This window comes from Doryrhamphus excisus, chromosome 21 (genome assembly GCF_030265055.1).
Source record: "Doryrhamphus excisus isolate RoL2022-K1 chromosome 21, RoL_Dexc_1.0, whole genome shotgun sequence".
Lineage (NCBI taxonomy): Eukaryota > Metazoa > Chordata > Actinopteri > Syngnathiformes > Syngnathidae > Doryrhamphus > Doryrhamphus excisus.
Genome location: NC_080486.1, coordinates 1,160,852 through 1,187,487, shown reverse-complemented (window position 1 = coordinate 1,187,487; position 26,636 = coordinate 1,160,852). Strand labels below are relative to the sequence as shown.

The 26,636-nt window shown below is 45.7% G+C and overlaps 1 protein-coding gene across 4 annotated transcripts; it reads right to left on the bottom strand.

Moving 5' to 3' along the window:
* Window positions 1-195: 195 nt before the first annotated feature.
* On the bottom strand, window positions 196-26,409 carry arhgap29a (Rho GTPase activating protein 29a). 4 transcript variants are annotated; one of them, XM_058060469.1, is made up of 23 exons: window positions 26,227-26,408; window positions 25,157-25,553; window positions 12,179-12,322; window positions 10,533-10,629; window positions 10,380-10,446; window positions 9,589-9,649; window positions 9,140-9,280; window positions 8,216-8,280; window positions 8,024-8,134; window positions 7,857-7,937; window positions 7,328-7,507; window positions 7,129-7,266; window positions 6,891-7,057; window positions 5,840-5,985; window positions 5,657-5,773; window positions 5,038-5,136; window positions 4,808-4,971; window positions 3,833-4,021; window positions 3,613-3,750; window positions 3,064-3,299; window positions 2,663-2,978; window positions 2,487-2,580; window positions 196-2,056 (listed from the first exon to the last, which is right to left on the bottom strand). In XM_058060469.1, exons 2-23 carry the CDS (start codon window positions 25,482-25,484, stop codon window positions 1,152-1,154), a joined length of 3,984 nt encoding a protein of 1,327 aa, XP_057916452.1. In that variant the 5' UTR covers window positions 25,485-25,553; window positions 26,227-26,408; the 3' UTR covers window positions 196-1,151. The 4 variants fall into 4 exon arrangements, with proteins under 4 accessions (XP_057916452.1, XP_057916451.1, XP_057916449.1 ...); XM_058060468.1 differs by having other exon boundaries at window positions 196-2,053; window positions 5,657-5,985; window positions 26,227-26,409; XM_058060466.1 differs by having other exon boundaries at window positions 5,657-5,985.
* Between the last annotated feature and the right edge of the window lie 227 nt (window positions 26,410-26,636).

Below are 26,636 nucleotides of genomic sequence, written 5' to 3'. Positions count from 1 at the left end.
AAGCCAGCCAATAAACTGGCTTTTTCTAGCGGGGGTCACCGTAGCCAAAAAATAACATTTTCCATCATAATTACTTTAAAAAAACACTTGAACTAAGCCAAAGTGGTGTTAATATATCACTGCATATCATAGCAACCTGAAGTACCATACAAATATGCCCCCCCTCAGCAGCATAGATGTCAGAACAATGAAGTGGAAGTTGCCAGATATATTTAATAAGTTACAAAAGTATGCTTCTTCAGATGTACCTGTCTTTTTAAAATTGTTGCTTTACATTGAATCATACAAAATACAAAAGTTACACTTTTTACCCTTTTGGTCCCAAAATGGTCCCCCTCATACTGTCAAATTCTAAAACAACAATATTAGAATTAGAATTAGGCCGTAGTTTGTATTTAAAAATAATGTTTTAAATGGGGAAGAAACATCTACAATATATATTTTTAAATACTCGGTAAATAATCGATTCTGATGCTTTTTTTTTTTTGGGACGTGCATTTTCCTAACTTTGGTTTATAAGCGGGAGTCCCAAATGGTTCCGGAGGGTAATGTGTAAATATTGATTCAAACACCTTATGGGGCCCCCCAGGGTATAAACACATGACAGGTTTAGCTTATTCAGAGAACAACTGTACAAATACAAAAACAGCTTTGGCTATCAAAATGTACTAAACCCAACCGTCATGGCGTGTTGGAGCCCCCGGCGTCTCGGCCCGTACGGTGGGCTGCATCGGCGCAGGGTCCATGGCAGTATGTCCATACCAACGTCGTTTTATTGCTTTATAGAAAACTGAATAAGAGTTTAGAGGATGGTAACAAAGCTGATGATTCCTGTATTTGGGTATCGTGGCTACATGCACTATTGTACTATTCAAATATATTTACTTTTTGGTATATAAACATACACAACATATACAAACTATTCACATAAAATGCAATTGCACAGCTTTAAAGTCTATAAATAGTCCAACCTGGTGCCAGTGTGATAAGCGAGTGATCGTCCAAGGATATACTTGGGGGGGCGCGGGGGGGTAATGTACATTTTAAGTGCATCCTGGTATGAAAAAGTGGGCTTCGCTTCTCCACACAAGACCACCAGTCTTACTAGACGTATTTTAATTGTCTCTAATGCACGTTAGTGTGAGACTGGATCACACAAAATGAGCTTCTCGGTGTTCCACCTCTTGAAGGCACCTGGACCTTAGTCTTTGGAAAACAGGTCTGCCCTGGTTTGGCCCCGCTTCCTCGGGACCGGGGCTTTGGGATGGCGAGGCGGCCGCCTGCTCCGCCTCAGCGCCCTCCTCGTGAGGCTCATCTACAGACACCTCGATCTCGAGCTCCACTTCGTCCTCGTCGTCCTCGCCCTCCGCCGCTTTGTCTTCAGGACTGTGGAGGGATTTGGTTTTACTCCCAGATGGAGGCTTGTAGAAAGTTCCGGGCGGGGGTTGGAGGGTCCTGGAAGCCCGGTACCCCTTTGACGTGATGTTGAACATGGCAATGTTGCCTTCCCTGAATGTTCTGCCGGGTCGTGCTGAAAAGTCGGAAGGTCCGTTGGCCTGGGCCGTGCTCACGGCCCCCCCGGAGTCCTCAAGGGACAAGCTTAACGGCGCGTGGGGTCTTCCATCTTCCGCTTTAACGTCCGTGCTGTAAACGATTTTAACAGGTCGAGACGCAACTTCGTGCTTGTACTGTTTATCCCAAGTTCTCCGCAACGTCTGGGTGTCGATCAACGTGCTCCGATGATGCGTGGCCGCCCGCAGCTTGGTGTCGCTTTCATCCACCTCTTGGATGGCCTGGATGCCGTGGTCGCCTTTCCGCTCGTCGTCATCGGCGCTGGTCCACATGGGATGCTCGTCCGCTCTGCCTCGGGTGTGGCTTTGTTCCGCCGGCATGCTCACCGGTCGGGAGGTCAACCTGTGGCGATGGTGCCGCAGATGCACCCTGGTGGTGGCTGTCACGTGCGGAGAGCGGTAGAGGCCTCGCTCGCTCGGCTTGGAGAGCTCGGTGCTACTTGTGGATAAAACCCCGTTGCAGGCCTTGGAATCCGGTTCATCTGCTTTACCGGGAGAAATCAACGGTTAGAAAACACAAGATGGCGGCTCTCTAAATCAGACATGATGATACTGTAGACTTTTGACGGAAATATTTTATACATGCACCCATTTTACATTACATTTCATATTATCTTTAATATCCATTTATGATATTTCTACAATTTTATAAATCATAATTGTATTTATAATAAGTAGTAGCTATAAAATCCATAATACAATCGAATTTAAACATTATATTAATCATATTACAATTAAATCTTGCTTTAAAATACCTGCAAAATTTATAATTTTTTTTATTAATTTATATAAAATACCTGCAAAATTTATAATTTTTTTTATTAATTTATAAAGTAATCTATAATTTAAGTTTACATTATGTAAATATTATATACTCCCAACCATAAATATTTTAATCCATTTAAAAATACTCACCAGGTTGAAATCCATTTCCTTCCAAGTCCTGAAAGTGGGCAAAGGAATGATGGGAAGGAGTGGAGGAATGTCTCTTAAAGTCCTTGGAGCTGAGCTGGAACGGCAGATGGACAAGTCATCAACGTACTGGACATGACGCACGTCGGAAATGAAGCAACACCACATCAGATCTTTACCTCCTGGATGTCGCCCACCGACTTGGAGTACCTGCTCAGGTTCTGCTCCTTTTCCTGCTGAGGAAGGCGGACGTCGGGTAACGGCTGAGCGTACACCTCGGTGGGGGAGTTGCCCGTCACGGGACTTAGTGGGACGTCGAAGATCATCTGGTAGTGCCTGATGATGAGCTCCACGATGAGCGCCTGGTAGGGGTAATCCACCAGCGAGGACAGGGCGACGTCTGCGTCCGCCTGCCTCGGCTTGATGAGTGTCGGGCCAAAGATGATCCCCAGGTTCCTCGCCGTCATCTTGTTCTCCTCTGATCGCTCCGTTACCCTGGAGCCAAGGAAAATATTATCGGACTAATCCCCTGTCTGGGACAAGGAGAGAGAACTAGCCTGGGACGATTTTTAAGACGTACCGGTGCAGATGCTCAATAAGGAACTGCAGCGTCTTGTAGTGAGTGTGCGGCAGCTGCCTCAGGAGGTCCTTGATCTTGAAGAGGATGCGGTTGAGCTCCACGCTGACCTGGGCCGGCATCACCGGGGAGGAACTGAGGCGAAATGCTTCCAAATCTGCCACAATTCCACTTTGGCTTTCTTTGGCCAGGCCGATGAGGTCGTCATAGTAGCGGAAAAGGATGAGCGGCTCCGGAAGCTGACAAAGCAGGAGAAGAAAAGGATCGTTTGTGGCACGCCAGCCATCTATTGGCACCTTTTGGTTGGTTGGTCGTCTTCTAAACCCAATGGATGCTGGTTTGAAAAAATAACTTCGGAGTTATTGGAGTAAAGTGTGGGACTGTAAAAAAACCTCAAGAACATAGGCACAAATAAGCACACTTTACACCCTAAGAACTCTAAGACTTATGACGGACAGAAACCAAATCCACATGGGTACTTCATAGGTCTATTTACAAATGAAAAGGAGGTGCAGGGTTTGGTTGAAGACCGCCACGAATCACGGGTCTTACCTGTCTCAGGTAGAGTTTGAGCACATTGCTAATGTCGTGGGGGTAAAGGTCCGACATCTCCACCAGGTCTTTGCCATTCTCAAACGCTTGACACAGCTTCTCCACGCGGGACTTGGCGCCGTTGACGCGGTAGATCCCCTTCACGCCGAAAAAACAATAAACTGTAAACTTATACGGCTTTTACGTGGTATTTGTTTGGTAAAAACCTCTAGGTAAATACCTTCACGTTGAGCGCTCTGGTCTCGATCTCCGAAGTGCACTTGCGGATGATGAACGGAATGCCGTCCTGGCTGTTCTTTGCGGTCTGCGTGAAGTCCACGCCAAAAAGATGAAGCTTCCTCTGGAGCTTCTTGTGGCCGCACTGGATGGCCAGGCTCTCCAGGCACTTCTTGTGGCAGGCTAACGAACACTGGAAACACAGTTTGATTCCATCGTTTGAGCAGAAGAAATGACCAGTGAAGAAGCACGGCACGCTATGGTTGACCCCCTTCATGTTCTTCCCCGGGTTCTCCAATCAGACTCTAAGACAAATCCCTGCTATTCCTGCACCCAGTGCTTAACTGGGCCATCCAGAACCAAGCAAACCAAACAATAAAATGATCATAAAAATTCCTCAAAGAGGAAGTGGACCCACAACACAATTTCATCAACTATTCACTTGAAACCTCATCAATTCATGGCTTTCAGATTCTTTCAAGACATGGGTGACCCCCCCCCCCCCACTCCCCAACCAACCCCCCATCAAATCCAGCAGCTTCCAGGCTTTGACCACAAAAAAGTCACTCCAGCGCTTAAGTACTCTGAATTCACAGGAAAAAAAGCAAACCTCTTGAACCGACTCCATGGAGCCTTTCCAAGAAGTGAAGAACTGCATTCTTGTGTCACTTACTTGTCAAAGCACCCAAGCCACGTATATAACACACCTTTTAGGGAAGAAACATTCCATTAACCCTTCTTTGCCCCCCCCCCACCACCCATCTATGTACAGTGCCTCATAAATATGGAAAGAAACTTGATCCTAACAAAGGAATGGATTCTTCAGGAGTTGGTCAAAAGGTCTTTGGTTTCCACTGAAGAGTCAACTTTTCTCTTTATTGGGATATTGAGATGGGGGGGGGGGCTTTTTCTATGAAGAGGCCTTCATGACGCTTGGTCATCTGGAATATCCTGACTCCTTTAGCACAATCAAATTTACCTCCTCGCACTCGGCTCCTTGAAACACCACCAGGCCATCACACTCTCGACACTTGGAGGGCGCTCGGAGTTTTCTCAGCTTGTGAGTCTGAGCGGCTTTGGACATCTGGGTGTTCCGAAACGGACCCGGGGAGCTGGCGGCCTCCATGACCAGATCACTCAAGCCTGAGGAGTATGCCAGTTAGAACCGGATCATGCGGGTCATGCAGACACACATTTTCTAGGACTTACCGTTGTCAGAAGGCGACGGGGGCTCTCGCTCGTCCAGGTCGTCTGCAGACGACATGGTGCCGATGGAGGGGGTTCTGGGTATTTTCCGCCTGAAGTCTCCTGAACAGTACGGCAAAACACACCAGTAAGTCCACATCTCCAGTCCGTTCAATTCCTACAGTCTACACCCAAGTCTCTGAATTTAATGTCCCTCTTGTCCAGAGGCGGGGTTTCCTTCTTGACTGATGTCCCGGCAGGGGGGGGGGTCACAGGTGATTCACACCTCCATTGAATGATGAACGACTTCCAATAGGCTACATAAGCATAAGCAATACAATCCTATGATCCTCCCAGTGGGGAAACACTACTTTCCCATCATGTTATACCCTATTACAGGGGTGGCCAACGTGTGGCCCCGGGGCCATTTACTGCACGGCCAAATACAATTAAACAAGAAAATTACCAAAATAATAGAAAAGACAAAATCAGAATAAAGATAAAATATCAAGTCAATATTGTGGTGGCAATATTATTATTAATAAAAATTAAGATGAAATATTAGTAGCATAAAGTCTTTAATGATTTGATGTGGTAGTTTAGCTGGAGTACAGGTGACGATGACATCGATAAACGTCTCCACCTGGACTCGCAGTGGGTGAGTCCATGGATCGGGACTCGCTGCTCCCTCCTGCGCTTTCCGAGTCGCTGCACATTCCGCCACCCTGGATCGTCAAATTCATGGACCGAAGCCGAAGTGCTGCATGGAAAAAAAAATCAGTGATTGCTTTGTTTTGTTTTAAATCAATGATAGGATTAGAAATACCTTGACTGTCCGTGCTGGTCTTGGCTTGCTGGGTGTTGGACCCGTCCACCTCATCAATACCGAGGGGGTCGGACGTGACGGAACCTTGCGACAGGTTACTGTAGGACAAGTGGCTTCCGCTGAGCGTGCGCTTGGCAGGAGGCATTCTGGCAGGGAGACAAAAGTCAAACTTTTACATTTCCCCCATGCATGCCCCCCCCCCTCAGCGAAAGGATTTACATTCTGATATGCATCAAGCAACTATTGAATATTCATGCCATTTAATAATGATTGACTCTACTCATGCTAATTGCTGCTATGCTAACCATTCAAGCTAAAGACCCTATACACCACGGTGCCTTCCATTATACAGAATGTAGGTCAGCCGTCTATATTTCACCTTTTGTGCTTCTACGTTCCATTTCCTCATGCACTCAGCGAGACAAATTCCTTTTAATCAAGGAAATCAGAGTTGGTGGAAATGGGGGGGGGGTGAAATAAAACAAAGCCGTCTCTCTAGTTGAGCATCCAGAAGGTCTGACCCATACGAAATCATGTAAATCCAATTGAAGGCCACCTTTTAATGTCTTGATGTCACCGTTACCGAGATTAAAAGGCGTCCAACTCAAAGCCTGAATCCGGCCTGCATGTTTTGGCATCAGAGGACTTTAACCTGATCAATATCTTATCTGACCAATTGTTAACTGTCGGGGCCGATATGACAACAACAAAGGACCATGAAGGCGTCCAAAGAGGAAATTAGTCCATGATTTTAGGAAAGGGAAGTATGACATCATCATACTTAAATATGTCAGCAAAATCTTTTGATATCAGCCTGCGTCAAAAAGCTCCAATAATGGAGTTCGATGCAAGTGGTCCATTTCAGACGCCATACAGATGTGGATGATTCCGGCTGATATCGCATAGGATCGATTTCCCTCTCAGTGGATATTTCAACTATATACTGTACTTATTAATATCGTGCAGGAAGTGGGACGGCCGTACTTGAATGGAAATTCATTCCAACCAGGATGCGAGGATGGTTTTGGGTTTAGCGGTCCGACTATCTCACCCTCCACTCGACGACAAATCCAAGGAATGGGAGTCGGACAAGCTCTGCACAAACTGGATGTAGCGTTGGCCGGGCTCGTAGCGCTTAGCATTTTCACACAGCCCCTGGTGGTCCACGGGGCGTGACACGGCCTGGGCCTGCTGGAGCTGGAACCAGTTCACCGTCACCTGGAACAGACGATGGCGTGCCGCGTTCAGGTCACATTCATGTGCAGGGAATTTGGGAAATGTCGACGTACGGCTTTGAGGGTGAGGTCGCATTGAAAGACCATCTTTCGGAGCTGAGTGATGATTTCGCTCTTGGTGTTGGCCAGATCCAACCTTTTCTCCTCGACGTCAATCTGGCAAGCTCTGCAGTGCTCCCTCGCTTCCCCGGCCTGACAAAAGAACAACTCGTTCAAGTTCTCATTCATGGATGCGAAATCGGTGTTCCGGTACCTTCTGCAGCGCCTCCTCTTCCAGCCGGTGCCGCTTCTCTAGTTTAGCCGCTGCTGCACCGGCGACTCCGCCCATTTGCTCCCCCTCCAGACGGAGGGTGGACACTTTGGCCTTTTCGTACTCCGTCTGACGCTGGTCCTGCAGCATCCGGGCCTTCTTCAGAGCGCTGTCTGCCTCGTGCTGGAAATAGCCAAGGTTTGGTTGAACACAAAAGCAACATGGTTTCCCCCGGGGGGGGGCTGGGGGGGTTCTAGAGGAGGGGAATTAAACATTAAAAAAAAAAAAACGCATTTTCAAGCTTTAAGGCTAAGTGAAATAAAATACAAATAGCAGGCATTCAAAGGCGATACCATATGTAGTATTCTACACTGGTCACTAGGTGTCAGTAATGTTACATTGATGTTGCATAGCCACCGCAGGAGTACTGCACCAAACAGAAAATTAAAAAAAAAGATGTAAAGGTGACTATGGGGGTGTTAGTTCATGTCTAGAGATCTCTAATGTTTAAAAGTGTATTTTTAAGGATCACCATTTTCTTCTGCTTTCTCTGCCACTGCTCCTTCATCTCCTTCCGTAGTTTGTCCAGCTCGTTTTTCCGAGTCACTAGCGGCTGGCGGATTAAAAAGACAACACACTGTTAGCTCTGTTAGCTTATTTCTATTTCTATTCTTCACCCAAAGAGTGCGAATGCTTTACCCGCATGTATTTGTTGGTTTGGAGTACAGCCGTGGTGCAGATGACCAGCTGGCTGTACTCGATGTCGTTTTTGAACGCATCCATGTAGATGTCACGGAAAGGCATGAACTCCTGGATTTAGGGGGAGAAAATGTTCGTGTGGTTTAGAGAACAGACGGCAAAGCCGGCGGCGGAGCCGCAAAATGGAATCACCTGTTGACTTGCGAGGGTTTTTGCTGATTCGGCCATTTTGCAGTAGCTCTTTGCCAACTCGGTATCTGCAAACGCAACCAATGTGTTATCTATCACACATTTCAATTGTGTACACGTTTGTGTCAGGGAATGTCCTTGATCCGTTACTCGGAACGTTTGTCCGTCTGCCAGATAACGCACGTATTGTACAAGTTGAAAGAGGCCCTTGTGTCACCGCCGTGGCTGGCAGGATGACTAAGTATAACAGTGAAAGCATTCATTAACCTGTGGAAGAGCATACATTCACATGCCGCGTTCCCAACCTTGAGCATGCCAGTCATGGCCGACGCCAACGGAGCTCAAATCCTAACAGGGATTTGAACCAAACTACATTTGGAGATGCGTTCCGCATTTTGAGTTTCTTTGCGTTTTCATAAAGTTAACGCTAGGTGTAAGGTTCATTTCCAAGTTGCCATGTGAAATCAATGCACCCAGGAGGGACGTTCCCAAAATACGGAAAGCGTTATACTGGGATGTTATCATGACTGTCCTTGTTTCTACTAGCTCACAGCTAGCATGAACACGTGTGACATGTTCATGTCTCAGGAGGATTGTGGATGATGGCTAGAATTCTATATAAGTGCACTGTTCCTTTAAAATGTCTGTGGGCTCAATTCCGCTTTCTAGGAAATAAAGAGATGATGAAAAGCATAATTGGTGTGTAACTTCCCTGACAAACTGTAAAATATATACAGTATATTTAAAACTTGAACTTTGAACTCTGACTCAATGCTGCATTTTAAGACCTACATTTTACATAACGCGCATGAAAACAAAGATAAAGTTCCATCGTAAAGATAGTGTGTGAAATGTTTGGTACAATGTACAAAAAATAAGTAAAATCCAAAATGTCAACACTGACTCTTCCTGTCTTCCTTGACTCACCCATATTCAGACGTTTCTCCACCCACGCCAGCACGTCTTTGGTGTACTTGGACCAGGCCTTGGCGTAGCCTAGCACCAGCTCCACCCCGTTGTCCTGCTGCAGCAGCGTCCTGTCCACGTCTTCCACCCGCAGTGGCGATCCTGTGACAATGGCAGGAACCGCGGACTTATGCATGACTGGCAACGCTCCTGTCGACACTTGTGAGTAGGACACGTTTGGTAATATCTGTTACTGCCAGCCGAGCGGCCGCGTCCACGCTGACCTTGAGTGAGAGCCATACAGGCTAATACCGTTTGAAGGTAATTACGGCTAACCGAGTGGCCCATGGATTAATAATAAGTGGTGGAGAAGCAGTCGCCGGGCAGACACTTTTTTTAATTTCTCTTCACTCAAGCCACTTTTTACAGCGTGCTGCTAAAATACATAATGTTATAGTGATCTGCCTTACCTGGCGGATCATCTTTCTCAGGGCCGGATCCTCCAGATTCCAGGGGGAGGTTGTCAAAAGACTGAAACCAGATTAAAACACACACACACACACACAATGTTTCAGACCAAACACATGTTTAAACAACACAGAATAACAATACAGTCATCTCTTGAAGGCGTCACTCATTGTTTTTGCAATAATATATTAATCATGTCCTATTAGTCAGAAATATCCATATTTCAGTTAATTTTGTGTACTTTCTGTCCAAAGCATTTCCAAGCTTAAAAATTGATAATGTAAGATTCATTCAAAGGTATTGCGATGTGTAATATTGTAATATCGGCCACAAGGTGGGTGGTGTCGGTGAGACACACAAGCACCAGACCTTGATCACCGGAACAACAGGCTTTATTGCAGGTTTTAAAATAATCTGAACGCGTTTCTAGCAACACACGCACGCGTCACTTTGAAAATGTATGTCTTATTTTGTCTTATGTTTACCATGTTGGGAAGAGGAGTGTCAAGGTGGCGAGGGGTTTCATATTCGAGGGGTCTAAAAATGTTTGCAAAGTCGTAAACCGGTTTCCTGATCTACTTTGTGGAATTTTCCTATCACTGGAACCTGGAAGTTCTCATGTGACCCCCAGTGAAGCCGATGCTCCGCTGGGGAATGAATCACACCTTTTTTTGTCTGACAAGTCAAGGTCGCTACGTCACATCCTGGCTTTAGCAGGACTCTGAATCATTTTATCCTTCCTCTTTGGATTCATTCATTCACTTTGTGGAAACTTGGATATAATATAACTTACTCTGCTCCTCTTGCTGAGGGGGAGCCCCAATCCATTCTCCGCATCTCCCATAAGGAAGTCAGACACTCTGGAAAATAAACATCATTATCTTAGAAGGCATTCCGAGGCAGAAGAAGAAGAAGAAGAAGCGTGCGTGTCAGCGGCGATGCTTACACATTGCCAAAGGTGAATGCCAACTTTTCGATTGCCGAGTGGATCTCGCCGGAAAGCCTCTGCTTGTCCTCTTGGTTCACCTCCTTAAAATTCACTCCTGTCAAATTTGAGATGGGGTGAGATGAAGTTTCCCTGAAGCAAACCTACATTCAGGTCACTGGAGACTTCCTGCTCAGGCGCCGCTCAACTGTCTTCTAGCGTGACTCGTCACGATTTTAAAAAGTATGAAAAATAAAAGCCTCATTGGCAATTCCATCCCGGGCATTCAAAACCTTGACGCTAACGTAGAAGCTAAAGCTTTGAGTGTGTAGAAACGGGCTGTAATCTGCAAATGCAGTAGTTTCCTGCAGCAAGTCAAAACACGGCGACGACTGAGGACAGAATGGGGGGAAAAACAGCAGGGTAAATATGGCTGTAATCAGTCTTCACAATAAACTTCCTCTCCTGACCGCGCAAAGAGAAAATAAACCAGATCCTCCAAACCAGTCCAATAAATCAGTGATGTCACCCAGCGTTCTGACGCCTGCCTGAGGAAACTCCGTCCTTCCTTCCATTGGAACAATGGAGATTTCTAGAGTTCACGTCTACAAAGCCACCACTGCATTTGAAAAAAAAAAAAGGCTCGGACATCACTTCCTGGATGGTTTCTGAAACTTGTCTTAAAGCACATAACGGGAACACCGCCATTCTACCAAATGCCAAGCCATGGTTGCCCACCTGAATCCTGGAATCTTCAACTTATTCAAGAGAAAGCTCCATTTGGAATCATCACAATCCTTGAACCAGACGGTTGAACCATTCGTCCAATGCTGCTCGCGTCATATTTTCCTCAATCGAGCAAAATTTTCGAAGTAAAGAAAACAAGACTTAAATATATCCAGGGAAAAAAAACGAGTGAGGATTCCGGCGCAAGGACGTGGTCCTGGGATCCTCTGTCAGTGGGCCCAAACCATCGAGTCATCACCATTGAACGCACGCAACTCACTTATGCGCCTACACCTCTGCTGCTGTCCAACCCCTAACCCCCCCAACAGGACATCCTGAGCCTTGCTGGAATACAATGCCAGCGCTCGCACAGGCCCCCAACCAGTGGTCCCAACATGGAAGTTACATCATGGAGGAAAAATTAGTATTGTTTCACTGGAAAAGAACAACACTTCTAGCAAAGGGGGAATAGATAAAAGTATGCCAGGAAGATCTGACATAAACACAAGTGAAAATAAACGGTTCCAAGACGTAAAAAAATGGAGGCAATCATAAGAAATAATCACTTTAAGGGCTGAATTAGAAGTTCTTGTCAAATGAGTATGAAAAATTGCAATATACATTTGTACAATTTGGAAAAAACTCAGCTTTTCCACAAATGTGGTATGCGTTATAACAGCATCATAATAATAATAATCCCCGTCACCACATTATGAGCGATATGGTTTGGAAGCTGTAAACCTCTACTCCGTCATCTTGTGGAATTCCTATCCCAAAGACAGAGAGGAGGACATTACACTAGTAAACCGTCAAGGAGGAATGAGTAGATAAGATAAAGCAAGACGAAAAACAGGTTAGTGTTGAAGCTCGTTGATTGGCCGACCAGAGAAGATTTGATGAGTCAAGGGGGGGTGGGGGGGGGCTGGACATCACAAACTCACCCTTGACTAAACTGGCCACAGTTCCAGCTGTGCTCAGCAGTTCGGCGGAGTTGAGGCTCGGCTGTTTGTTGATGACGGCGTTCAGGACGGCGAGCATCTCCCCGAGACGTTCGTGGACGACCTGATGGAAGTTGTCGTGGTGCTCTGGAAAGTCAAAAGTAGCAGATGTCAGCAATGCCCCCAAAAACGTATGTCTTATCGGACTGCGGGTCTGGGACCATTAGGGTTCTGGTTGACCTGTACGTGTCCCGGTGTGGGATGTTGTACCTGAACCGTAACCTAGGCAACATGCACTGTTTTTGTGAATGGATTTCAATTGTTAGCAACTGTCCGACAATACCTTGGGTTCTAGACGGACCAAATGAATATGAACCAAAGTGGTTTGGTCCATCGCTGTTTTCCAGAGTCAAACTGATGTGTGAACATCTTGGTTTTCCGAAAACAAAGATCATAAGTCTGCTTTCATGGATGACTGAGGAAATTAAATTTAATTATTCACAAGAGAGGCTGAAATCTGGATATTTTTTCATCAAAAAAACAATCCAATAAATACTAACATAGTTGTTTAATTGGGGAACTGGTTTAACTATCAATTATTCGCAGGTGATGCCATTGTCATGCATGACATCATCTGTACAACAGGCTCAAAAATAATCATTTAGCTGTGTGAAAGAGTCTTGACTATGTAGAAGCAATGCAGATTGAGGTTTTCTTGTGCCACGCTGCTACCCCATCAGTTCCGATGTCTACCCTTTTTGGTGGAAGATCAGGTTTAACAAACATTCCCACATCACCACCAGAAAAAAAAAAAAATCAAGGACGTGGTTTGATGAACATTGTCTATCGTCAAACGTCCAAAATGAACGGCGCACCCATACTGGCAAAGAGCATCCCTACATGACATTCCGGCTCTGCTGGTTTAAAGGGTGGCCATGGCAGCCATGTCAAACGACTACCATCCATTCACAGCAGTTGTGGTCAACACTAAAGCAGTCAATGGTCTGTCTAGGCAACAAGACCATAAAGCAGGGGTGGCAGAGGGATTGCACTCGCCTCAGAAACCTACATGGAGAACTCCAAGCTGAAAGCCAAGTGCATAAACAATCATGACCTATTGAGACCTTTCTACAATTAGAAGTTTGCAAGTCTGTTAATCAGAAGCCCCCTTTAAAGAGAAATGATGAGGTAAGAAACCCTGAAAAGACAACCAATGAGAAGGGTGGGAATTGATGTTCTGCCACGGAGTCTGCGAGCTAACCAGCCCCAAAGCAGCTGACTACTATGTCTTGGACTAGTCTACAGACCTCTAATTCCCCACTGCCCACATGCCGTCTGCAATTAAACGTGGAGCGGGAGGATGCTTGCTTTACTGCGAACAAGCTTTTTAAAGCTGCAGCGGCCATGTCCATTTCAAACATGCGGCCACAGAACGCTACAAATTATAAAGACGTGGCGTTACACAACCAGGGCGGCTGGCTCACAGTCCTGTTCTGCACCCCCTCTCCGCCCTCCAACAAAACCGCATCACACACGGACGGTCAAAGCCACATTTGCGCTGATGATCACCCCTGGATTACCTCCTCATGGAGAAGGGGATCAGAAAGACTTTAGCTGTCACCCATTTTTCCTTTTATTCATTAGCTCTCTTTGGAGTTGGACAAATAGGGCAACCGCCGAAGCTAATACTCGCCGGGTCTGCGTGGCTATATTGACAATGCTAGCCGTGGCGTTCCGGGAAATCCAGCCAGCTAAACAGTATGTGACAAGTTCCCAGTGGGAGGGGAAACATGTTGACAGGGAAAAAAACATCAGCTGAAAAAAGAAAAACAAAGACGTCGACACGCGTCCCAAGATATGCAAACAAAATGTTTTTCCCAAATTAGCACAGATTTCATTAATTTTGTATAAAAATCCAAACGTCGATAAAACTGCATATAAATTGTAAATATATCCGTTGAATGACAAATATCCCGTGCAGCCAATGATCTCAGCCGGCCAAAAGCTTCTCCCCAGGACCTGGAGACGCCGCGCTCGTCTCCATGGCAACCATCTTCATTCATCTTCATCAGATGTCACACACAGCTCCTTCAGCTGCTGAGAACCTGGTAGCGTTTCATCACAAAAGCTTCCTTCCTTTTTGTTTCAGTCACCGGAAAACACATTTGGAAAAAAGCATTCCTGGGTCGGAATGGGAATTTTCACTTTTAAATAAAGTTTAGATACATTAAGATATACACAGTACAACGGTTATATATGTACTGTAAATATGTGTATATTGGTCTAGAACCGCAATAATTAATCATTTATCCTATTAATCAGCAACTATTTACTTCAGCCTCTCCATTTCCTTGGTCGTTCATGAAAGCATCTATTATCTTTGCTAACACATTTCAATCAGGCTTTAGGACCCGCCACAAGCTTTTGGTACTGTGGACCACTCAGTCCTCATCTCCCGTCTCGAAAACTGTGTTGGTCTACGTGGGTCCGTACTAAAGTGGTTCATGTCATATGTCACTAACAGGACTTTTTCAGTCGTGATCAATGACTTTTCTTTGAAAAACCACTCCCCTCTCCTGTGGTGTGCCACAAGGTTCCATCCTTGGACCTACCTAATTTTCACTGGACATGCTACCATGATGTGCAGGCATCAAAGACCTGGCTCCAGCATACCTGGCTCAGCTTTAAACTTTCCGTCAGGTGATGTTGTGCGTTATAAAAAAACTTTGCTTTGATTTGGATTTGATTAATCAAAACGAGCTTCAGATTAATCAACCCTGAAAATGATTTAGTTGCAACCTTCAATGTTTACAACACATGGCTTCAAACACGGCCCTTAATTGGTCTTAGTCAGTTAAGATGCCATGATTAATGGTTAAAACCCCCTCTCCCCCCGCCCCCCCAAATCGTTCCAGCACAGGTTTTACAACCCATTCATCGTCTGAGAAACCAAATCCCGCGTACAGGAGGCATCAACCTCGTGGTTTATTATGGACTACCCTAAACCTTGAATGCCCACAAGATGGAGGGGCTTTCCTTTAAAAAAAAAAAGCCTTCAATGGCCAATGTGTGGCCTATTGGACCATCTTTAATTGAGGCTAATTAGCACGACATTATGGCTGCATGCACCAGCACAGCAAGGCGCGGGATCAAGTAAAGAACTGCTTTTCTGCGAGGAACACAAAGAGAAGAAGACCAGTTCCCACCAGGAAGGCTATCCGGGACATCTCGTTTCAGCAGCTGTATTCCTGTTCTTTAGGAGAACGTTACGTTGTGGGAAGATCCTTCTGTCCACAGGGAAAAGCGGAGTTTGAAGTACAGACTTGTTTGAGGGCAGAAACCCCCCCCCCCCCCATTGTCCCTGGGGCCACCGGCAAACAGTGGGACGGGTCACCTCATGGGCTTGACCACATGAAACATTTATGGAACAATAAAACGCAACAGCCTTTCACCTTTCCCGGGAAAGAGGATTCAAACGTGTGTGTGTGCGCGTCTTTGTCCATCTGTGATAGTCGGCGGTGGGAGGATGGTAAGGCGTAATCGGGGAGGAGTTGGAGTGACCATGGCAGGAAAAACAAGAAAGGAGAAGGGGGTTGTGTGTTATTTTGGTGTGGTACACTTCCGATGGGATTTGTCCCAACTTTACCCCGGCACCGCACATCCCGGCTTCAGCAGGGGTTATGAGAGCGTGAGCGACATTCCACGGCATAATAAGGTCTGCTGAATGAAAGCTACGGAGGGATCAGACCTTGATCCTGATGAGAAGGAGGCCGCGGATCAGGAGCTCCTCGCGGGCTGCCAGAAACACATTGCCGGGCTTTTACTTCATTAGCGTCATGGAAACCCAACATTCCTGCCTCTTGTTTGGTCGTGGGGACGGGAGTTGCCGCGAGGGGCGGAGGGGGATCCATAATGAAAACATTGTCAGATTACTCACCGTCAAAATGACACCTCAATAAAACATTCGGACACGTCGCTGCAGTTCTCTAGACTTTCTTTATGCCGTTGACAAGCATTCCTTAATCGGTGATGTTCCCCTACAAGCCCTAATCCCGAGATTTGCGCCATCTTTATGGGAACAAGTATAACCAAAAATGGATGTGTGCGGTTCATCTAAGGCAGGGGTCTCAAACTCAATTTACCTGGAGGCCACTGGGGCTAGGGTCTGGGCAAGGCTGGGTCGGATCAGGTTTTCCAAAAAAAAAAAACGCATTTATTAAAAACAGAAAAATATACTAACTTTTTCTACAATAAAAGCTCTGATAAAACATTCCACTGTTCTCAAATATCTTAATTTTTATTTTTCTGAACAAAATAAGATGAAAAATAAACAAATCAAGAATAAAGAAAATCAATCAATCAGTAATAAATAAATATAACAATAATAATAAAACGGCAAATAATAAAAACTTAAGAAAGCACATATAGTTGGTGGGTAGACAAATTATTTTTTTCAGATTAAAATGAACAAAGCATTATTAGAGCCCTGTAGACATGACAAAACACGACTATAGTCACATTTATACTCTTTTTATTTACAACATATTGCGCAACTGCAGGGTCTTGTGACACATGCTAACTCGCAAACTAGAGAGCTAGCCACCTAAACGGTAGCCTTCAAGTTATTTCCTTTCAACTTAAATAGCCAAAAACTTACCACTTCCACACGGATAGGGAGGATAACTATTAACAGTTATTTAACCTTGAACATGAATCAAACGTAATAATTTTTTCTGGGTACATGATACCATACAGCATCCATATCAAACTTGCGCGAGCCGCACTAACATTAAACTTTCATATCAAGGCGGGGGCCTCAAACTAGTGTCCTGCGGGCCACATTTGGCCCACGGGCCGCATGTTTGAGACCCCTGATCTAAGGATTTCGTCATGCAAATAGAATGTAGCTGCTCTCCCTCGCGGGTAAAAGACTAATTAATTACCATCGGCAATTTGTATCAATGACATGACACAAAAGTTCCAAAAGTGGCGGAGTAGACGCGATGACTTGGCAGCATTCCTTTCACGGCAACCCTCGGCCATGCTCAATCACGCATTGCAAATGGTGGGAGCAGTGTATTATTTATGCTTCACAACATCTGAGGGGTCGGGGCGCTTGTGGTCACAAAGCGAGTGTGAAATCACTTAACACGTCACAACTGGGTCCACACAGGTCCGATCACACGGAGGCGGCTCATGGAAAAGGCGGGGGCCGTAGGGGGGGGTAATCACATCTAATGACTGATGTAAAACATAGATTCGGTCAAATTAAGTCCGACCACAATTAGAAGTTTCAGTCGCACCTTAAGTCGCTAAACAGGATTTTATAATAGCAGCTCTTCCTAAGACAACCCGGCTTGTTCATGACTTGGATTCGTATTCCGAAGCGGTTTGTCGACGGGAAAGGCAACATGTAGAACCGTGTGACTTCCTGACCGCTTGCGTCGTAGCCGCATCCAACCAAATAGCTAAGAACGCCCACGCCACATTTCAATGATCTGCGCAAGGACATTTTGTGAAGTGGCTCCACTTAACCTTTCACACATGGGCAGGGTCCTTGCAGTGGGAGGGGGGCGGGTGGCCATTGCAACTGCAACCTTCAGTGTAACCACACATGATCCATCTCTACTGAGGCATCCCCCGTCAAGTACAAAGAGATGTTTTAAAAACAGACCCAGGAGATGCAGCACCTTCCACCCACGTCGGGGGCCGACTTGGTGGGCTACTCCCATTTTCAAGGTTGTTAACTTGACCGTTGAATAAACAAAGCATAAGAGCTTGAAGTCGTGTTTTGACAAAGACCTAAAATCATCTTACCTCAGCTGTAAACGTCAACCCAGACATGGTCATGTATGACATAAGTCGAAGGAGACCAGATGATTTTATTCATGTTCACCCATCTTCTCCAGCTCTTGGCTTCTTAGCATAGAAATGAGAGACCCAGTGTGAAGTGAGGAATTTGTTTTCCTCCCCATTCTTCCGAGGAGCCGTCCCAGTGAGGAAAGACAGGCAACCCTTCTCTTTTAGATACCACCCCCCCCCCCCAAATCACCACCTCCACCACGGAGTGTTGATGCAAAGCTCTGAAGGCTGGCATTCCAACTATGCTCTCGGCTTTCTTTAAGAGAAACCGCAGATCCTCCCACCGTGGAACCTCCATCTGGCAGCCAAACTGGTCAGGCTTTGGCGTTAGAAACCCCACGCTTGTTGCGCACAATGTGTATTCCCGGGAAAGGGACAGCGGTGGGGCCAGGAAGCGGAGATGGCCCCCTTTTTAGTGCACCTGTCAAGGGGCAGAACGAGGAGGTGAGGGGCCGAGTCTGAGAACAAGAGGGGCGGCTATTTGGCTTTACTATCATCCTAATCATGAGTGAAAGGGCTTTGTGAACTTGAAAGCCTGCCTTCAATGAAAGTGACTGTCAGGACTATTAGGGGATTTTATGGACTAAAATGTACCCCATAAAACTCTTCCACGGCACCAAACATCAACATGGCGGCTTTAAGGCAAGATTTTCAAATTCTTTTCCCGATATGTGGCTAGTTCATACCCTCGTAGATGCTTTTGTTCAGGTATTAGGGTTGGGGCTCTCGGGGTACTTCATGTTCATCTGCTTCCCTTCCACACTAATGTTGGCTCACGCCCCCATAGGCCCCAATTTCCTGCATCATTTCTATGATCGGGTTTGATTCTCACAAGACATGACAGACTCCGTCCTGGCCCGGATCGGCTTCAGGCTCAAGTCTGTTTACTCGCACGTCAAACACCGGCTCCTGTCTTCCCGCTCGGCAACAACATACCCAATGTAGAACAGCACGGCAGAGTCACTGGCCTTTAGCGTCATGTGACCTGACCACATGCAAGCATGCCCATAAAGGTGGTCTTGACATTTTAGTTATAGATTTATGGAGTCCTTTTGTATCAAAACTGCTGCATTGTTGTCTGTTTAAAAATGCACATTGGTGAATTAATGCCATTGCGCCTAATTCCATGGGACTTTAATCCAAAGCAGGGACAGGAGCCGCAGATTCGGGGGCTTCTTAAGATTATTCAGAGGGATAAAACTGCTGCCTTTGTTTAAAAACTTTAATTCCAGAGGCACAAGGGGTCATTTCTTCACACGACCACCGGGATTAAGGCGGCCATCCTGGTGCACAGATACATATCGTATATGTGAGATGCTAAACTACGGGCAGGGAACTCCAAAGAAAAGATGTTTATAGTTTAGTGGCCAGTTGTCTATCAAAGGTTGTTACGATGCCACACTTGAATCTTATGGAAGAGCCTAAAATCCTTCATAATTTAACACCACCTTCTGTGATTTTGGTGCCCAGGATTAGCTTGTTGAAATATAACCCGTTTTTCACCTGACTTGATGCTCAAAACCAAAATGGCCGACTTCCTCTTTGTTTTGGAACATAGGTTCTTGAGACTTTTTTTGCGTCTCCACCAAATTTCCAGACGCTCCATAAAACTGGTGGCAGGGGCTAATTTTTTTCCCCAAAATTTAAAGGGGACGCTACTGAGTCAATTTTCTGAGTTTGTGTTTGAGACTCCTGAAATATCGATTTATTTTTGCCGGACCTGGCACGTTTTCATGCCCTCAAATTTTTATTGCCTCATAAATAATTTATGAAGTACAATATAAGCCTTCACTGTATTCAGATGTGAAGGGTTCAACTCCCAATACGACGTTTAAAAATACGCATGTCTCCTCATTCTCAAGTGTTGGAGTCCTAGAGCTCTATCCAAATGTGTGGCAGACAAAAAAAAAAAAAAAGAGTGCCCATAACCATAAATCTTCCCCTGGGGTGGTGGGAAGGAAGGAAAGACGGGGAGAGGACGTTCCCTCAAGTTCCAAACGGAAAACAGCTTCAAATCTCTGCGTGCCGTTAAAGCTATTAAACGTGACACGTTGGCGCGTCTTTGCCACCTGTACGCAAGGTGGCGTCGTGGTTGCATGGCGGCGTTTAGCGCTTGGCGCATCGTGCCATGCGTCCTTTTGAAAAGACCAAGTGATTAAAGAGGAAGATGCCATATGTCACACAAACTTTAATCCCGTCCCAAAAAGATCAAATTCTAACATGGCAATAGCCGTGCGACTCAATTAAGCTAATGTCATAAATCCTTTTAGGCAGCTTAATTAGCAAGATAAGCACCCGCTACGATTAAATCGAGAAGATATTCCTCGAGTGCCTGACAAAAGTGGAGTATCTTGATCTTCAGCATTTTCCCCCCCGAGTTAGAAAAAAACATTTGGGATGATTTACGCCGGCTTTAAATGCAGGCTGAGTGAAAGAACCATAAAAGGAACTTTTTGGGAGGCAAGAAGAGGCTTGCGATGCTTTACAGCCAATCCCGGACCCAGTGGGATCCGCTGTCTAAACACGGCAGAGTTAAAGCCTCCACAGAAAGTCTGGAATGGCTCGGTGAGAAGTCCAAGTAGGGCTAATTTCAGGCCAGTATCTCACATGCAAATCACTGAAATAGACTTTGGGCTTTCTCCGAGGACCAGCGCCGGAATTAGTTTCCCAGAAAGCTGAACTGTCTTTGGCGATGATCGGTCTCAACCTGGTTCTGGGGTGTCCAAACGTAGTGATGATGATATTTCATTTTTGCTCTTTTTCATTTTCCAAATATTTTAACCTAAATTTTCTTTTCGGAATATATAACTACATATTCTTTTCCCCCAAATTACTTCTGCCAGCGTGCATAGAATAATAATCCAAGTCCACTAAATGCCGATGGTGCTTACGTGTACGGCTGTGTGTCATTCTCTCTGTATGTTCATTACGCAACACCTCGTGTGCTATTCGCTCAGCAGAGACTGATTAACCCAAAGACTCCTCTGACTCAACAGCGAGTGATTCAGCTGACATGAGGCATATAGGCGCCGGTAAATGATGAAATATTCATTTTATTCCGGCTTAGATGGAATATCAGGCCGCGGATGCCACGGTTGGCATTGACAGGATTCCTCAGTGGGCCTTGAGTCACCTCACTCGGTCTGAGATTGATGATTAATGAATGCACTGCATTCTAATCTGGAGTTATTCTAATCTGGAGTTATTCTAATCTGGAGTTATTCTAATCTGGAGTTATTCTAATCTGGAGTTATTCTAATCTGGAGTTATTCTAATCTGGAGTTATTCTAATCTGGAGTTATTCTAATCTGGAGTTATTCTAATCTGGAGTTATGAAAGTGAAACCTAACGCAACCACGCTGTTCTTCTCGACTGCTGCCGTGCGACGAGAGAGGCGTTTCCAGCTGGGCGCTTGGTTGTTCTTGTCGGTGCCATTCGCTTACTACGCCGCCACCAGATGACTTTAGGTGCCCTCTGACCAACACACAGCTGCAGATATCCGCTGGATAAATAGATATCTAATGAAACATGGGTTGCCAAAGAACCAAAAGCATGTGGATATTTTTTTAATCTTGAGTGAAATAATCTAGGACTGCACGGTGGTCGAGTGGTTAGTGCGCAGACCTCACAGCTAGGACACCCGAGTTCAATCCCACTCCTCGTGGAGTTTGCATGTTCTCCCCGTGCATGTGTGGGTTTTCTCCAGGGACTCCGGTTTCCTCCTCCAATCCAAAAATGCTAGCTAAAGTGGCGACTCCATAGGTATGAATGTGAGTGTGAATGGTTGTTTGTGCCCTGTGATTGGCTGGCAACCAGTTCAGGGTATACCCTGCCTCTCGCTTAAAGACAGCTGGGATAGGCTCCAGCACCTCCCCGTGACCCTCATGAGAATAAGCGGTAGAAAATGAATGAATGAATTAATCTATTCCAGACAACCTTAAGATTGTGTTGTTGTTCTGAAGACTAATTTAAGAAACAACGCCTGGCAACACCCTGCCCCGCTCCGGCTTGACTTGTTGTCGGTGCAGTTTTCATGCTTCTGTGGTTGACACACAAAATCATTCTGCTTGGCAGAGCCCCAAGGTGCAAACACAGACGACGCACCTTCACCGCCCAAAATACATCTTCTACATGCTCAATTTACACTTGTGGAAAACGTGGAAGAACATCATCAGCAGGTTCTGCTGATGGGGCACTTTAGCACTTTGTCTCCCCAAAGCTATGCTTCTGTCAGGTTTTAATCTCGCAACTTTCTTCTTGTGTTAATATTTGCACTTTTTCTGCAAATTAATTTTCCAAAAATTACAACTTTTGCTTTCCTGTTTATGTCTTCTTTAATATTATGCGAATAAAATTAAATTTCCCTCATATTCTTACAATGTTCAACTTTTTCCCCTCAATATTTTTACTTTATTCTTGTAAAAAAAAAAGGCAAATCTTTTGTTTTCTTGTTAAATTTGGTACAAGGTGCATTATTTAAAAAAAAAACACCTTAAACTGTATTATGGAAAGCAGGAAGTGAACAAATGTAACAGTTACTGATTGTAAAAGTACCAGATGGAGGGGTAGGATTTAATAAGCTTTGCTTCTTCCTACTCCTTTTGGACATGTGGAACTGGGAACTGATTATGGGATGCACTCAATTGGAATCTGATGCATGTTCAAATGAAATAAAACCATTACATTACCAAATTATATTTTTCGCATGCGGCCTTTATGTCAATTATTATTTGTACTTAATGTCCAAAATGGTTGATTGTCGAGGCTGTTGATAGAAAACGTCTGCTATGTAATATGATGGAGTGGCTTGGAGGGCCAGAGAGACCACCCCCGCGTCTCATATGGTCTCATGATGGCCTCTGTGACCCCAGTGAGGACCGAACTCCAAATAATAATCCCCCCCCCATTTACCCACATGTCCCTCACAAGCGTGCAGTGGAATACGCCACAACCTAACCGCGCCATACAGCAGAGGATGACACCCGTGGAAGCGCGTCAACAACTTCTCACGGCAGAAGTCAGCCATGCGCGCGTCATCGGCTGCGGGCAGCCATGCAGTAATAACCATGTAAGGACGCGCCGCCAGTCAAAACAAACATCAAATGTCTTATTTGGAGGAGCCGGCTGAGGAGACCCCACGGGGGAGCATTCTCACAGGCCAAAGCTATTCTGGACTTGGGAACACTGTCCACTTCTGCCAAAGCCGCCCGTTGATTACAGCATGCGAGTGTGGAGGAGACGTCTCCGGGTGGGGGGTGGGGTGGGGGGGGACACAATGGGAGTCACGCTCACATCATTGACCGTGAATGCAGCTGTGAAGGGACTTGGGGCAAGTAGCTGAATATTGCTCTGCACTGTGTGATAAAGAGTAGAGGAGGAAAAGGGGGGGGGTGTCCTTTTGGTCACTTTCAGTGGCTGACCCGAGCAATGAAAGGTTTGAACTTTAGTGATGCAGCACGAGGACAATACAGCCATAAATTCAAGTGGGGGGGGTTTAAATCACGTCCAATCTCAGTGCCACTCATTGACTCGAAACAATCTGTTAGCCGTCTCGGCCTCAACAATACCACTTCCACACATGACAACCACGTTCTTCCACTACACCCCCCCCCCCTTGTATGTTATTTCTGCATCCTCAAACATTCTCTTTCCAGGGTTTTCTAAAGCACAATGGACTCTTGACTACTTTCCTCAATAGTAGATGGTTTGTTCCCAACATCCTAATCAGGCTCAGCCCCCCAAATCTGCCTTTTCCTGTATTTAGCCAAAACAAGCTCTAATGGGAATACTGGCTCACATGTTAGCATCTATTGTGAGCCACCGCATCCGCATAACTCAGCCCGTGTTTATTCAACCAGGGCTTTTTTTTTTTTTTTTTGGTTTGAAGTTTGAATCCACTTCAAAGTAATTACATTTTACAGCGAGGACCGATTATGAACCGGTTTCTTTGACGAGTTTGACAGCTCATGCCGGTATTGTCACACGGTGGCGAGATTACGGCGAACGTGTCTGAAGCTGGAAATGCTTCGCACGTGTTTCAAGTACAGTCGGTACGCACAGAATCCATGATCTCTTTTCTCCGCTTTGATTCTCGATGCGACCGTTTACATGACGGACTGTGGGAGGCCTGTTATCAGGTTTAGAGCGGAGGGGGTCTCACACTCAAACAGGAGGGTCATGTGACAACACTTCCAATGAATGTTAACACAGTAAAGAACTTTTTACGACCAGGTTCTAGTACAGTAGGTCGCCACATATTCACAGTGTCAACACAGTAAATACTACTACTACTACGAGTATAATCAAATACCTTAACCCGAAACATGCAACTTTAGCCTGTGATAGGCTCCAGCATACCCCTGCGACCCTAGGAGGATAAGCAGCATCGAAAAGGGATAGATGGACCGAACTTTTTACAACACGAGTACTGCAAAGCATGCTGGGAGTGCTAGTACAGTCGGTCCCTTGCAGTTCAACATTTCTATCGTTTAAATGAATAATCGGGAGGCCTCGGTCTCACACTCAAACTGGAGGGTGACCAGACAGAAGAACAACTACAACTATGTCAACACGGGAAACGCCAACTACTATCAATATAACAAGTTCAATGTAACACACGATCTGAAGCAACCATTGACGTGGTAGGTAAGACAAGGAAACGGCATCGTTCCTCGTGTCAAATACCTCAAGGAACCAGAAAGTACAGCAGCCTGCTGATCTGTGACCTCCACTTAGCACCTTCAATGCACAAAACCTACCAAGACGCCATCCGCCAATTGCTTGGACGCCCCTGCTGTCCCGAAGGAAGGAGGAAGTCTACTGAAACGTGCTGCAGTTTTTCCTGCATGAAATGCGATAAACATGACGCCCTTCCGTCTGTCCGTCAGTCAGACTTGTCAGCACCTCGTTTCATTGCATTCTCGACCAGTTACAGTGCAATAACCTCCAAAACCGAGAGGGCCAGATAAGACTGTTTGTGTGGCCGTGCAGTCAAGGCCACATTGGGACAAAATAAGCAAAAAGGGATTGTGGATTGTGGACACTTCACTGACATTTTTATTGTAGTACAAAACCTTCAGATGCAAACAATTTGGCAGAAAACGGAAGTCGAACTCATACCTGTGAGGGTGAAGACTTCCTTGAAGCGGAGCAGCACTTCAGCAAACTTGCGTATGTCGCCGACCGTCTGCATGATGTAGTTGGGGTCCGAGGCCAGGCTCTCCAGGCTGGTTGAGTGCATGGGGGGGCCCTTGGACACCCTGCCCAACAGGGACGAGCCCACGGTGGCGGTGTTGGCTGAGCTCAAGCTGGAACTGGAGCCGGACATTCGAGTCATCCCTAGAGGGGGTTTGGTTCCTCCGCCGCCTCCGCCGGCCGCACCAGCACCACCACCGCTACCAGTACTGGAACCTCCACCGGTGCTGTGGCGCAGCATTGCAGCCAGCATGCTTTCTTGGTCCAGGGGTTCAACTTGGGGCTCAAACCCAACACGGCAACGCAGCAAGGATGAGGGGTGCTGCCAAGACAGGACGCTTGTTGGATTAGTAAAACCCCAATATCAGAAACGCAACCAATGTGATGCTTTTAATTTGAAGTTTCATTGCAAAGAACCGCTCTGAACACGGAAGTACGATGCTCTTCATGTCAGAGATCTGCGAGATCTCGCCAAAGCATTTCGAGATCTCGCCTCGCAAAAGTTTTGCGAACTCTCGCAAATTATGTTAGGCTTTTTTTGGCCATCATTTTTTGTCGTCCTGCAACTTCTCAGCCATTCAAATGTCAACAATACCGCTTTGAGGCATAAAAGCAATGATGCTGTTTTAATGCTGATGTAATAACACTGAAGTAAATGCGGTGCAAGCGGCTATTAATGCATTGTTACAATCTAACAGCTAGTGCGTATAATATTAAGTACCTCCTCTCTATAAAACAGCAACCACAACAACCTACCGCAGTAAATTTAATATTCTAAGTTATACTAGGAAAAGGTTAAAATGCCACATTTCTGGATAAAACGGTATTGTTGTCACAAGCAATGACCTCAGAAAAGTGTCATTATTTCAACTCAGCCACACCTAAATGCACAAGAAGTAAATATCAAGCTGATCCAAAAAGGTCAAACAATGTTGCGTTCAGGAGACTAAGTTCGACAAAGTTGGAAAAACTTGTGAGCAAATAAACATACGAACCCGGTGCAGTATCCGGAAACATTGCAGCCTGCGAGGAAAGCGTGAAAAGACCAGCCGGGTGAGTTGACAAAAAAGCCAAAATAGTCCGCATAAAGATTCGTTTGTTGTATCCAAACTCCAAACTCCGTCACTGTCTGATCGTGTGCACTCCCTTTGCTTTGTGACATTCGCTTTTATGTGAGCTTCTCCTTTAACAACAGGTGCTAGCTTTTTAATTGTCAAGTGCTTTGGTGGTAGAACACTCACGTCCGGTTATCCTTTTCAAAGTAAAACTTTGTGTTGACGATATTGTAACCATCAAACATTCATTGTTGTCGCGACACAAATGAATCGGCGTTTTTTTGGCGTGGAATTCTCACCATGACCTGCCGCCAGTAACATGTTTTTAAACGACTGCATATCATTGTGTA

Coding starts and splice junctions, on each gene's coding strand:
- arhgap29a (XM_058060466.1), bottom strand. CDS start 25,484: ATGCTGGCTGCAATGCTGCGCCACAGCACCGGTGGAGGTTCCAGTACT. Junction 10,447..10,532: donor GCATTCACCTTTGGCAATGT/GTAAGCATCGCC, acceptor TTTATTTTCCAG/AGTGTCTGACTTCCTTATGG. Junction 3,751..3,832: donor CCAGAGCGCTCAACGTGAAG/GTATTTACCTAG, acceptor TTCGGCGTGAAG/GGGATCTACCGCGTCAACGG.